Source organism: Macrotis lagotis, chromosome X (assembly GCF_037893015.1).
Source record: "Macrotis lagotis isolate mMagLag1 chromosome X, bilby.v1.9.chrom.fasta, whole genome shotgun sequence".
NCBI classification, from domain to species: domain Eukaryota; kingdom Metazoa; phylum Chordata; class Mammalia; order Peramelemorphia; family Peramelidae; genus Macrotis; species Macrotis lagotis.
The window spans coordinates 270,177,655-270,192,477 of record NC_133666.1 but is presented as its reverse complement, the minus strand read 5'-3'; the positions used below and the strand labels follow the sequence as shown (position 1 = coordinate 270,192,477).

At 35.2% G+C, this 14,823-nt stretch overlaps 1 protein-coding gene across 9 annotated transcripts in view; it reads right to left on the bottom strand.

Annotated features, from left to right (window-relative positions):
- Positions 1–14,823, bottom strand: part of ARL15 (ARF like GTPase 15) — a 521,133-nt gene that overhangs the window by 224,742 nt on the left and 281,568 nt on the right. For 6 of the 9 annotated variants that reach the window (XM_074202517.1, XM_074202515.1, XM_074202519.1 and 3 more), the window contains one exon: positions 6,715–6,808. The exons of 2 other annotated variants lie outside the window; for them this stretch is intronic. In XM_074202517.1, coding sequence (XP_074058618.1) covers positions 6,715–6,808 — 94 coding nt within the window. Of the gene's footprint in view, positions 1–499; positions 3,284–6,714; positions 6,809–14,823 lie in introns of those variants that run through there. One more of the 9 variants, XM_074202518.1, reaches the window with a different exon arrangement.

Below are 14,823 nucleotides of genomic sequence, written 5' to 3'. Positions count from 1 at the left end.
ATTTAAAAAAAATTAAGTTTTATGTCAAGAACACTGAAAGATATAATTATAGGGAACCTCAGTTTTTAATCCATGAAGATGTAATTTTGCACCTGATTATATAATTAATACATAAAAAACTGACAATCAATATAAGATCAACACATAAATATATAAAAACTTAGACCTATTATCTCTATTTTCTCTGATTATGTGGTAGATAGACCATGGAGTAAGAAAGACTTACATTCAAATCCAGTCTCACTGACCAATTGTATGACCCTGGGCAAAAAAAAAAAAAAAACAACAACAAAACAACAAAAACCAAACCTGTCTGCCTGTTTCCTCAATTGTACAGTAGGGATAAATAATAGCATCTATCTCAAAGGGCTGTTAATAAGTGTCAAATTAAATAAAAATTGTAAAAAGTGCTTAGCACAATGCTAGTCAAATAAGAGGAGCTAATTAAATAGGGAAGAGAAAGGGAGTGAAGAGAGAAAAGAATAAATATTTATTTCCTTCTCCTTTCACTCCCTTTCTCTTCCCTATTTTGTTAGAAAGTCTGAGATCCTCCTTGAAATTCACTCACTAAAATCATGGGCTCCTTTTCAAAAGAAAGGTTCACAGTTGGAAGCTTCCATAGCTGTATCTAGTGAACTACATGGGCTAAGGACCAGAATTTAGGATTTCAAAATTAAAGGTTATCATATGCTGACATTGTTCAATACATTCCATTTATGGCAATCCCCTAAGCTCTGACTCTGACATTCTAGGAGGCTCCTATGTGGAAGGAGAGTTCATCATTGCCACCAGGTCAAAGGGGGCCTGGTCTGACCAACTCAGAAAGGAAGACCATATGATCAAAATGGTCCCTAGGTTCAGGCATACCACCAGCAGCCTATCACTGTCTGGAGTCACAAAAAAACAGAATGATCATTAGGAAACAACCCACAAAACATAAAATCCAACCCATAATAGAAGAAGAATCTCTTCTATAACATTGCAGAGAAATGGCCAAATATAATATTGAATATCAATATAAACTAAATTTTATCAGTAGCAATTTACATTTAAATTAATTTATTTCAAAGCATGAAGAACTCCCCCACTGAGCTAAAACTATCAGGATTCATTCATTAACTTTGCTTTTTCTTTTTTGTTTTCCACAGTACATCTTTTTTATTTTTGATTTATTTTTAAAAATTTTAAACTTAAATACAAAATAAGGATAAAGAATTGTCATATGGCAGCAAAACATGAAAGGATTCATAACATAAAGCAATAAATTACAAGGAAGTCTATAGGAAAATACTCCATTTTGTATTCATTGGGTTCAAAATTGTCCATCTTTTCTCTGCTTCCTTGTAGGTTTTCTTCTGTTCTCTGCTTTGCACTGTTTATTTTTTCCCTATAATTAAGCATGGTTATATGCGTACATTTACATATATATACATATATGTGGCTTTTTTTCTAATGGCCAGAGCTAATACATTCTCCATTGTTCTGAATTTTTTTTTCTGTATTCCTCATATGCATTCATTTTCATGATGGCAATAAGGTATCCCATATTAATATAGAACTGCTTATTCAACATTATCTTAATGTTGATTGTTTAGGCTGCTTCAACTTTGAAGAAATACAATGTTAGTGAGAATATGTAAACATTTCTTTTTTTTTCTTTTTGATAACACTGTTAGTATATATTACATACCTCCACACTGTTCTTTGTGATTCAACATATATGACTGCCTTTCTGGCTATATGTAGGGAAGTTACCAATCACCAAAATTTCTTTCTCCTTCCTATCCCTGAACAGAGTAATTATCATTTTTAACCTGGAGATATGTAGAGATCATTATCATCATTCCTTATGTCACCAGAAAGGGTTTCCCCACTGAAAAGGAAGGTTTTGCTCCACCTTCTAAAGAAAAAAATTAAAATCTATTGCACAGCCCCCAAAACTCAAGTCTTCCTTTCTTTCCTGATTATTCTTCTACCTCCCAACTCTCTTCCAAGTATTCTTTAACCTTCTCTCTCAGTAAAGCAAATACAATGTTATTCCAATGGCCTTATAAGTCCAGGATGTCGATCTGACTTGTCAATATTATTTCTCTATAATGTTATTTGCATAAGAATAAACGTTATCTTTCTCAATTCCCTATGCCACAATGGACAGTTCTTCAACTTTTGGACAATACCTTTTAGGAATATCTTTCATACAGATTTCTGGATCCCTTTCCTTTTGACAGAGGTAGGAGAATTCTAGATATGGAATACTATACACATTGTAATAAAATAGAAAGTTTTATTGATTTTTCTGAACTGTTTTGTGTTTGTATGTATCATTTTAAATCTTTGTCACAAGGGATGACTTATTAGGTAAGGGGAAAGAGATATATTTGAAAAGGAAGGCAATGTAAAAATTGCAATAGAAATCAGACATTTTTGAGACTGCCAGGTGTATAGCATTTTGTTTCCCTGTGACAATTCCTATCTGCTACTTTGAAAGACACTTCTGACAAGCTTGCCCTTTCACTAGGATCCTAACTGTTCTGAGAACATGTTTTCCATACAGTACTGTTATGAATTTGGAAATATTTTCTCATCGCATTTTATAATCTTTTCTTTCATTTTTTCTTATGTATCTTATTTCATCGCCCTTTGCAGTATTCAAGAATTTTTTTGCTTTAAGCAACTTACAGAAAAGCTTCTATTTAAATTTGATTTATTAATGAAATAATAGAAAAAGATACAATATAGAATAATCCAATAATTTACTGTCAAAATTTCAAATAGAATATATACCGAATGAGGCATAATGAAGTCCTAAATGTTTTAAAATTTCTTAACTGTTTATATCCTTTGTAAATTTTGACTAAAAGTTTGAAATAGTGAGAGGCATTTTAGAGGAGGGAAGAAAACTGCTTATAGGAGAGATTGGGAGAAGAACTCTTAAGCATTTATGGAGAGTGCAACCAAATAATAAGGAATACTGTGTGCTTGTGTGGTGGGGGTGTCTCTTCAAAGAGTCTTCCAATTTTAAAATTCTGTTATTTTAATGAATGCACACATCTTTACTCTACCCATGTGCCTCACTGAATTCATAAGTATCATGACCTAAAAAAGGCCTTCAAGGAATATAAAGAACATAAAAGCTATTAAACAAATCCAATTCTTGTATATTTTCTTTGCATTAGCTTAAATACATGTTTATCTGATGAATTTCATCAAGCTCACAGTTAAAGATATTTGTTGAAGTGATGATCAATACCCTCTTCCAGAACAGCACTTCATGATTTCTCAACTGAAATCAGGGAAGAAAAAAAGAGGAGATAAAAATAACATGAGGTTAGTGGTACAATGAATTTGGTGTGAGGTACCAAATCCTTTAGGATTCTTAGGAGAGGCCCTGACTGTACTCTGGTCTGGAGTTGACCACAAGTTCTCCCTGGGCAAGTCTGGTACAGGGACGCATGCTTAGTCCATTCTGTTTCATGAACCTGAAGCACCACTTGTGTCATCCTGTGAAATCAGTCACTTCTTTTTGGGGACACAGGAATTTCATTTGCCCTTTGCTCTTCCATCCTTCTCTTCAATTCCCTCTCTAATTCAGGCCATTTGGCTGACTTGATATTCATGGCCTTCTTCGGCTGGGGTGTTTTCAGTAGGGCTTCTTTTTTCCTGTAGCCAGTCTCAGATTGTTTTCTCAGTTGGAGGAGAACCAAACTAATGTTTAGCAGCACAATTTCCATTCACTTTTACACACTGGTTCACTATGAACTTGAATTTGGCACTGTATGAAAATCCTTTCTGAGTCATTTCTGGGCAGAACATGGAAAAACATAACCTAATATTCTGGTAACAAATGCAAAACAATGAGCACAAAGACAACAAGTGCAAAAAAGTGGAAAATGCAAGTAAAAAAATCTACAACCATTGTATAAGATGCTCCCAGGTTTTAGATCCCTAATTTTTTGAAAAAGGGTACGTCTTATACATGGGGAAATACATGGGGATAATAATTAGCTAGCTGTGTGATCTTGGACAAATTACTTCACCCCATTGTCTTGCCAAAAAACCCCTTTAAATATTAACAAAAGGATTATATATATATATATATATATATATACATATATATATATATATAAAAAATGATATACTGTGACCAGGATAGATATATCCCTGTAATGCATGATGGGTTCTATATTCAGAAAAACTAAATATTAACCATATTAATAACAAGAACAACAAAAATGATATTTTGTATCGAGATACAGTAAAAAATTTTGAAATACCTATTTTGCTAAAAAAAAACCCAAACAAACATAGGATTAAGTGGATACTTTCTTTATATCAGGACTGTCCAAAATACCCCAGCCCAATGTGATGCTTTATTAAACAAAGTTGAGCTACCCCAGAGGTCTCACTAAAATGGTAAATCAAAATATATTGTCTATTGTTTTAATAAAGATTTTTAAAAGTATGGTTGAATGTATATATGCTTTATATAATAAGTAACATCATTCCGAAGTCAAGAGGCATTAGCATATGTAATGATGATAAACTAGAGGTCTTTCCAATAAGAACAGCAGTATAGCAAAGTTGCTAATTATCATCATTACTGTTTGATTTAGATGCTAGATTTATCAAGGGGGAAAAATGAAATGGGGCAGTTGGTGCAGTGAATAGAGTACCTGTCCTGTTGTCAGGAGGATCTGGGTTCAAATCTGGTCTCAGACCGTTAATAATTACCTAGCTGTGTCACCTTGGGCAAATCACTTAACCCTACTGCCTTGCAAAAACAAATACAAAAAGAAAAAAGAAATTCATGAAAAAAACATAGATAAGCACTGATAAATATTAGTGGGGCTTTTTCAAATGATTTTTCAATTATTTACAGAATCATAGAGAATCAATTGAAATTTTAATTGAAACAATAGCTTTATTTCAATATACTACTTTTAAAATACATTAGAAAGAGAAATTTCATTTAAAATGACTACAGATTATATAAAACACTTGAGTCTGCCTATCAAAATATATAGGAGAATGATATGAATTTAACTAAAAATCATTCTTTTTAGTGATAAGGACAGCCCTAAATCATGACATGTATGGCAGAGAATGGAGGAAATTAACCTGACAAAAAAAAAAGTACTAATTTACTGAAGAAAACAAAGAGTCAATGAGAAGAAAACTTGGCAAGGAAAAGAGTTACCTTTTTATGAGAATATAAAAAAAGAAGATGATACCTATGATATCCTTGGATATTCCTTGAAAGACATATGGCATGACTGATTTTAAACAAAAAAGTTGTTTTGGATTCAGAAAGACCTGGATAATAATCCTGGCCCAGAAAGAAGCTGTGACCTAAGCAAATCACAGCTTTTTTATGCCTCAAGCATCTACCTAGGACTCATCCTAGGAGTCAGTCTATATATTTTTTTCCTATGTGTAGACAGTATGGGTGTTTGGGCAAAAGTACTTTTACTAACTTCAGCTGATACTTTACTCTGACAATTTAAAAAGTGCTCCTGAGATTGTAAGAAAAGATGACCTTGAACTGCCAGAAAAGACCAAAAAAATCTATCTATATTTCATGCGTAGAATTTTTAATAATCCCTTTGTAGGTTCATGTATATGTAAAGAAAGAGGTGAGTTTTTTTTTTTTTCAAGAAAGAAGTGTTTTATAAAGCATAAGTCCTGGAAGGAGAGAAATGGATTTGAATCTTGCCTTCTATACTTGATAGCTGTGTGATCTTAGATCCTGGCAGGTCTACACAATGGCACAATTGAAGGGAATGTGTAGAATAAGATGGCAAAATAGCTCTGGACACTATGGCTGAGAGAAGACAAGGGTTTTTAGAAAATTAAGGGATTTTATTTCATAAGCATAGGCCTTGAAAAAAAAGACTATATAGGATAAATGTCTGAAAGTAAAAGCAAGAGACTAACTCCAAGTCAGCCATCATCAGTAGAGCTGGCAATGCTATTTTCCTCAAACTTAAGTAGTCTTCCATAGACTTGTTCCTGCTATCTTATGTCCTGACAAATTACACCAATTCTATTAGTTGCAACTCTACTCTATTATTGTAATGTTGAGAACAGTTCAAAATCTATATTTTTGGAATGAACCTAACTCAAGACCAAAGCATTTCCTTACATCTAACATATCTCAGCTCAAACTAGGCCTTGTCCTTTAGAAGCCAGACCTGCTCATCTTTGGGTGAGCCTCAGATACTAAGATCTTCGCCTCCAGAACCAGAGCATTCATCTATAGTTCAATTGTTGTCCCTACTGGTATGCTTGCTCTATTGATAACAATGTTAAATATATTCCTTTAAAACTCTTTGCATATTATTGACTTCATGGAAATATAATTTCCAAGAAGATATTACATCTCTGACAGCCTTCTTCAATGCTGGGTACATTTTCTCTCATGGATGTTCTAACAACTGCTACCTCCCTTACAAACATAAATACACACACACACACACACACACACACACACAAACACACACACACACACTCATGCCCCTTCTAGACCAATTCTGCTCCACACTTATCAAACTTTCTTCCTATCAGATTCATTCCACATTCTACATAATACCCTGGGCAGCCAAATGGCACAGTGGATAGTGTGCTGGGTCTCATTTTTCTGAATTCAAATCTGATTTCAGATATTTATTAGCTGTATGACCCTGGGGAAGTCATTTTAACTTTGGTTTTTCTTACCTGTAAAATGACATGGAAAAATGGGAAACAACTCCAATCTCTTTGCCAGGAAAAACTCAAATGGGATCACAGAGTCCATCATGTCTGAAAACAACTAAACAATAAAAAAAAGTATTACCTTATTTACAATTTTGTTTAGAGTTTTTCTGGGTACCCTTGCAATTTTTCCTCCTCTCTCATGGGTTTCAATACTTGGCTCACAATGTTTCTCCTCATCTCAATCCCTGTTCTCATATTTAGGATGTTTAAATATGCCTATTTGATTTTTTAAACAAAAGTCTTGCCTACCAGGTCATCAGCCTCAAACTTATTATACCTCCACTGTCACATATGGAGATGGTAATCCCTTCAATCGCTCCATCACTTATATCTGCCGATTAGCAATAAGGGTCCAGGTTGTGAAACTCAGAAATTCTAATTCATTCTCTCTCTCTCTCTCTCTCTCTCTCTCTCTCTCTCTCTCTCTCTCTCTCTCTCCCTCTACAGTCCTATAGTGACTCTATTTCTCCCTATTTTCAAGTCCATCAAGCCTGTTCTTTCACTTTCTTCCCTTCACAATTTCAAACATGACAATTCAAACATACAAATAGACAACACTTATCAAGCACCTGGTACATTTGAGACACTGTGCTAAATGCCAGAGACCAAATATAAGCCAAAAGGAAGCCAATCTTAGACCTCAAAGAGCTACAATTTGAATGAGGAAAAACAATACCTAAAACCTGGGACCTGGTAAGGGAGTGAAGGGAGGAGGGAGGGAAGGGTCCCTGGTAGGGCATGTTGGCAAAATCTGTAGAGAAAGAAGGATAGGGAGAAAAATAAAAGATGGCTGCTGATGCTTGCTTGCCCTTCCTCAAGATGGCAGATGCAGAAGATACTCATCAATGAGAAAAGTCACTGTCCATTCCATTCCTGAATTCCCTGATCACTAAATTTCAATCCTGGAGTTACGAATCACCATTTGTTTTCTCCATCCCCTCTCACCAGCTACTGATCGCTGATGGATAACACAAAGGCTCACCAAAGACTTATATTTTCTACTTTTTTTTTTAGATTTTTTCAAAGGCAATGGGGTTAAGTGGCTTGCCCAAGGCCACACAGCTAGGTAATTATTAAGTGTCTGAGGTCGCATTTGAACTCAGGTACTCCTGATCCCAAGGCCGGTGCTCTATTCACTGCGCCACCTAGCTGCCGGCAAGACATATTTTCTAGTCTCAATTGCACCATCAGCAATCTTCCTTCTTCAACCTCCCTATCCGTAATGAAAGGTCTTACCTCACACTTTGAAAAAATTAAGGTCATATATAATGATGAACTTCTTTTTTCCTATTCCAAATCTGAAAATCCTCTTCTACCTTCTTACCCTCCCTTCCTTCTTCCTTCCTTCCTTCCTTCCTTCCCTCCAGTCTCTAATAAAGACCTGTTCTTTCTCCTTGGCAAGGCACCTATGATGTCCCTAAACACTCCCCTGTCCTTCAAGCATTCTTGAACTTTTTTCCCAACCTTCAATCACCATTTATCTACTTCCTAGTTATATGCTGTATCCTTTAAAAGACTGTAAACAGGGGCAGCTAGGTGGCGCAGTGGATAAAGCACTGGCCCTGGAGTCAGGAGTACCTGGGTTCAAATCCAGTCTCAGACACTTAATAATTACCTAGCTGTGTGGCCGTGGGCAAGCCACTTGACCCCATTTGCCTTGCAAAAAAAATATCCTAAATTAAAAAAAGACTGTAAACATCTTGGAGAAAAGGAAAACTAAGGCATATTCTGGTGATTCTGAATAAGAATTTGTGAGAAATAGCACCTTTGTATTGGCCAGTATTATTAAAAGGTAAGGTACTGGAAAGGTAGATATTAAATAAAACTGCATTTTCATGAACACTGTTCTACACTGTAACCTAAATGTTTGAATATGCTACACTGGCATTCACTACTTATATATTCCACCCTAGTTGAGTTTCTTAGGGAAGTTTTAAAAATAAATCACTGCTACCAAATCTACATTCAAAGATTAAATTATATTCTTTTACAATTCCAAATATCATCATTAGTACCATTCTCTTATTCACAAATTTTACATGTTTCCTGGCTGTGGAGTCATCCATAAAAGCATGATACATAGAAGGAACAAACTATCTTCATATTAAGATGACAAAAATCTTCCCCAAACATGGCTCTTTGAAGAAGGCAAACATATCAGCAAGAAAGGTAATAGGAGAGGTGGCTAGGTGGTACAGTGGATAGAGCACTGGCCCTGGAGTCAGGAGTACCTGAGTTCAAATCTGGCCTCAGACACTTAATAATTACCTAGCTGTGTGGCCTTGGGCAAACCACTTAGCCCCATTGCCTTGAAAAAAAAAACCCTAAAAACGAAAAAGAAAGGTAATAGGGTTAAGCAGAGAAAATTAAGACTAGAAGAAAAAATACTACTGTCAACAAATAGGGTTTGTTGTGAATGAGAAAGGATGATGAAGCCTTGAAGGAATATGGGTTGAAAACAGAGTTGTGCTGGGGCCAGGGTAGTTGGAGAAATGCATAATTAACATGACAGCAAAATGATGAATTTCAAAAGGTTGGTACCTGGGGAAAGAGTAATACAAGTGTTGTGAACAAGCCAGTAAAATTCTTGGCTGTCTAACTGACCAAAATCTCCACAAGATCAAATTTTTAAATGTCGAATATTTGTACACCCATATTTTTAAAATATCATTGGGACTGTAAAAAATTCTATTTGGCACATAAATAGAAAATTATTTCCATTCCATGCCTGGAATCATAAAAATTTTCTCAGCCTATTCAGTAGTTAGCCAAATTCAACCAAAGACAGAAAGGCAAAAAAAAAAAAAAAGTTTGCTTTATTTTGAAGAAAATAGAAAAAAATATTTGTGGGCATGTATTAGATATGGATCAGAATTCTGGTCCTGCAACTTGGGCAGATTCATTTAATCTAACTATAAGCAAATCACAAACTCTTTGGGTCTCAGATTCCTCATCAATAAACCAGGTTTTAAATCTTAGATCCTATTATCCTGTACTTAAAACACTGGGCTAGATAGGACTTCCTCTTTCTTAATCAGTATTGATTACCACATTTCACTATATAACCAACAATATAACATACAATGCAAAGAAGAGGAAGTACAAGTTGAAATTCTAGGATAAGGATAGGTGGCACAGTAGATAGAGCACTGGTCCTGGAGTTAGAAGGACCTGAATTCAAATCAGGCCTCAGACACTTAATAATTAGCTAGCTGTGTGACTGTGGGCAAGCCACTTAACCCCAATGCCTTGAACAATCTAAAAAAAAAAGTCCTTAGGATAAGCTTATTGTTCCTTTTTCTTTTTCTTTTTTTTTAGGTTTTTGCAAGGCAAACGGGGTTAAGTGGCTTGCCCAAGGCCACACAGCTAAGTAATTATTAAGTGTCTGAGACTGGATTTTGAACCCAGGTACTCCTGACTCCAAGGCTGGTGCTTGATCCACTACGCCACCTAGCCGCCCCTGCTTATTGTTCCTTTACTGATTTTACTTGTCAACCAAGTTAAACATTTAACAATCAAAAATAGACATCAGTTCAATGAATAGACATGTTAAAGGGCATACTATGGACAAAGCAGAGCAAAGATCTATGAGGTTTCTAGAGAAGTAAAAAAATAACATTCAACTGGGTGTAATAAGGGAGAAAGGGTCTTACAAAGAAATGACAATGGAATTATATCTCAAAGAATTTCATGAGAAAGACAGCATTTGAACAAATAAATCTAAGCAAAGATATAATTCAATGATATTTAGATAAGAAACAAAGTTGGGAATATTAATAGGAGGCATTCCAACAGTCAATTTGGATGTTGGACATTTAGTAAAAAAATGTTCATTTAAACAATAATTATACATCATATTTATTGCTATATGCAGCCAGAAGTTAACCTTCAAATACAGACCAAGGAATTCATCATATATTGTAAATTTTATTAGCTTCTTGGATAGCTTGTCCATTATCTTGGTTCACCATTGTTATTTTGCATTTTCTTATGCAATTCTCCCAGCATTAAGCAGTGCTTCACCCAGTAAATGTTCAATAAATGCTTGTTAACTAACCATTGTAATGGAAATCCCACTAATAACAAGAAGATTTCCAACTCTGACCAGGGGTCCATTTATTTTGAACAACAGCCAATACAATGGCATTTTAGTACAATAAAGAGAATCTAGACATCTCATTGATGTTCATTGTCATGGGTTTTGACCTAAATAAAGAAAGGGAAGAGAGTGGTGAGGAGGGAAAGGGATAGAAAAAAAGTTGGATGAGTTATTAATAGCAGTTACAAGAGTTGTTAAATGCAGAAAAATACTAATAGATAATTTTGCTGATTGACAGCTGAATGTCACTCAGATATAAAGACTATTTAACAGTTTTAATGGGTTTCCAAAAGCAAACAGAATTGTAGTGGAGATTTGTGGAAAGATAGATTAAATGCTAAGAGAAGGGGGGACAACTGAGGCAACTGACAGCATGGGAGCATTGACATACTAAGCAACAATGAAGTAATATAAGAAAGTACTGCTGTTAGCTGTGGCCAATTTCATATTAAAGATTGTTTCCAACTATCTTAGTGACAATAAATTTTGTCAACCAAATACATTTCTGTTACATGTCTCACAACCTTTGTGCCCGGAATTTCCAACTGAGTGCTGGAGTAGCCAAAAGAAATGTTTGTGGTCAATTCAGTGGTGCAAAGTTTGTTATTCAGGGCCCCATTAAAGCAAACAAAGCTTCACTTTAGGGTGCAGTTCAAGGCCCATCCCCAGTCCCATCTCTCCCATAAATCCTTCCCAGCCCATTTCCAGTCACAATGATCCCTCTCTCCCTAACTCTGAACTCATACCATTTATTGTCTACACCACTAATGTGAACATTAATCAAGATCTTTGCCATTTCACGTATTATTCTACTATTATTCAGCTCTTTCTTACTTCTTTCTAGAAGACTCACTAAATATACCTTCAGGAGAGATCTTATCTTATTATTCTCAATGCAAGCCCTTCCCAACAGTGACACCTCAATAAATACTTGTCTAATTCACATCAAATTAAACTAAAGGCCATTATGGTAATTGATAGGCAAAATATACACTATACACACACACACACACACACACACACACACACATATACACTATACGAAATGTCATTTTAATGTACTTTGGCATTTTTGAAATCTAATACATGAAGAAAACCTTTATGAAGTGTATAAAGTAGGTATCCCATTAGCATCAAACTTTTAAAATAATCTCTATAGTATATTTTTGATTCTGGAATTACACTATCATCATGTGTTAAAAAAATCTTTCCATAGGATGAGATAAATTGATTCAATCTGTACATAAAACACTGGGGATATTATCAGAAGGGATTTATTTTTTGATATGATAAAAGTCCAAGAGCATTATCAAAATAAGGAAAATCTAAAGAACTTGGGAAATATACAAAACAAGTGAATAGTGAAATTTCACTCAGCAGTGATTATCAAAAAAAAGATTCATTGCTACAACTTATTTAGAAATTCCCCATGTGTGTGAGGCAAGGAAAATAGCACAGAACTTAAAAGACAGAGATCTCAGGTCTTGTCCTAGATTTGATATTAGCTATGTGACTTTGGGAAAATTACCTTTACCTTCCCCCTCTCTGGATCTAAACTTCCTCACCTATACATGTCTATATATAAGACATAATTATATTTATAGAACTATATAGGATTGTTGTGAGGCAAACAACTTATAAAAACTATAGAGCATTATAGAAACATATTACAATAACATTTAACAAATATTATTATACTGAAAAGCTTACAAATGGTTTCAGTACCAAAAGTTTACAGTTTATTCAAGGAAATTATGTATCACAATGTTTCTTCTTTAAGAATGCAAAATAGTAATTACAGATATATTCATTTCTTCCCTGTAACAAAAGAACAAATGCAATAATAAAAAAAATCTCCTTCTAAACATTAAAGGGCTTGAACTCTTTCCACCAACATTACCACCCTCAAAATAATTTTTTTACCAAAATATCACAACTCTAAAAATGTTTAAAGCTACAAAAATAGGGTGGCTAAGTGGCACAGTGGATAAAACACCAGCCCTGGAGTCAGGAGTACCTGGGTTCAAATCCAGTCTCAGACACTTAATATTACCTAGCCATGTGGCTTTGGACAAGCCACTTAACCCCATTGCCTTGCAAAAACCTTTAAAAAAATATATAAAAATATATGTCATTAAAAAAACCCCAGAAAATATTGGTATTCATTCATTTTTAAAATAACAAAGATTGGACTGAATTAGATTTCCTTTAAGAAATCTCAAGTACTACATTGGAAATCAGAATATTCCACATTAGACCACAGAGGAAATGAGTTTTGAAAATATATTTTCCATTTTTATGCATCTGGGCTACCGATACTAGGTTTAAATCCAAATTGTATAATTGAAAGAATGAAAATCAATTAAAATGTCAACATAACCACAACTAGCCAACAAGCCCTTTTCACAAATGTTAGCATAAATGCTTTTATAATCCATGTTTGTTAGGGACACTGCTCACATGCTATGACTGCCTATGTCATTTAGATACCTAATTACTTAAGCCATGAAAAAAAGTTTCTTCAAGTCAATAGTTTGGAATAGAAATGCCCCCCCCCCCCCCGAACTATCTAAAAACACTAGCATTGTCTCTCTATCTCTATGAGCAGTGGAGGAAAATGGGAAAGGGAGGAAAAGAGAACTCAATGGCTGTCTTCAGAGCATCTGTTCCAACAACCCAGTTGTCTACCTTTTCCTGGATTGGTTCAACTCCATCTGGTACATAAAGCACAGTACGTCCCCAAGGTGCTGTGTCCACCTGTCACTGACAGTTGGGCTCATGCCACTGGGAACAACAGCACATACATTTTGGCACATATCTGTGACTCCTTTCTTTAGCCCAGTGGCTGAGTAGAACCTGAGTTGGAGACACTAAGAAACAGTTACAAAAAAAAAAGGCATTGGGCTCTTGCTATAGTGCTTGCCAATATGGATCATTGGTGAAAGAAACCAGACCATACCTAGAACAGTTGTCTGCCAGGGGTGTGCCACAAGGGCTGGTTGGACCTGAATAATGAAGTGTGCCAAGTTCTGGCACTCTGGGCATGCCAGCACTTGGCAACCATTCCTGGAAACTAGACAACCCAGTCAGACATATTTCTGTGCATACCTTCTCTCTCCCCCAGGCTAATAACATGTGGCTAATGGATAGTCTGCTGAACTAGTTTTTGAGCCATGGGGAAATGAGGGGAGACTACACATGTTCATACATGATTATTATTTTTTATATGAAGTACAAAACTCTAAAGTGAGGTTATTATTTGAAATAAACATGCCAGAAATTTCAAATGAAAATATGCATTGTTTCTTCCAGGTAGTCCCCTAGAAAGGTTATATATGCTTGTTTCATTGACTTTACTAGTGCTTAGACTTTTTTGAAAATGTCTTTTGAAAATTTCTTTAGCATCAGAGGTATCTACTTTCAGAAACTTTGAAGGAGGCTGATTATTTGTCTTTGCCAAGTGAATTCTCAGAGGGCTCCATCTAGGCCCCTCACCTGGAGAGCCCCATTCCTGGAAATGGTCTCTTAGGCCCTCCTCCAAGGATATCACAGAAAGGAAATGTATTCAATTACCATTTTCTGCTTAGTTGACACAGAAGGAGATTGCTACTGGGTAATACACACATACATCATTTATAGAAGCTAGGTGACAGAATGGGTGGGGCGCTAGGCATGGAGATAGGAAGACCTGATTTCAAATGCAGCCTCAGACAACCTTATTAGCTGTATGACTCTGGGCAAGTCATTTAACTTTTGTTTATCTTAATCCACAATAGAAGAAAATGATAAACCACTCCAATATATTTGCCAACAAACAAAAACAAAATAAAACTCATAAACAGTATGGGCCAAGGTGTCACAAAGAGTCAGATACTACTGAACAGCTGAAGAACAGTATCATTTAGTAACAGAAATGTAGCTTTTGTGGTAATTTCTTTTGAAAGAAGGCATCAGGTTTTTGAGCAGTATAA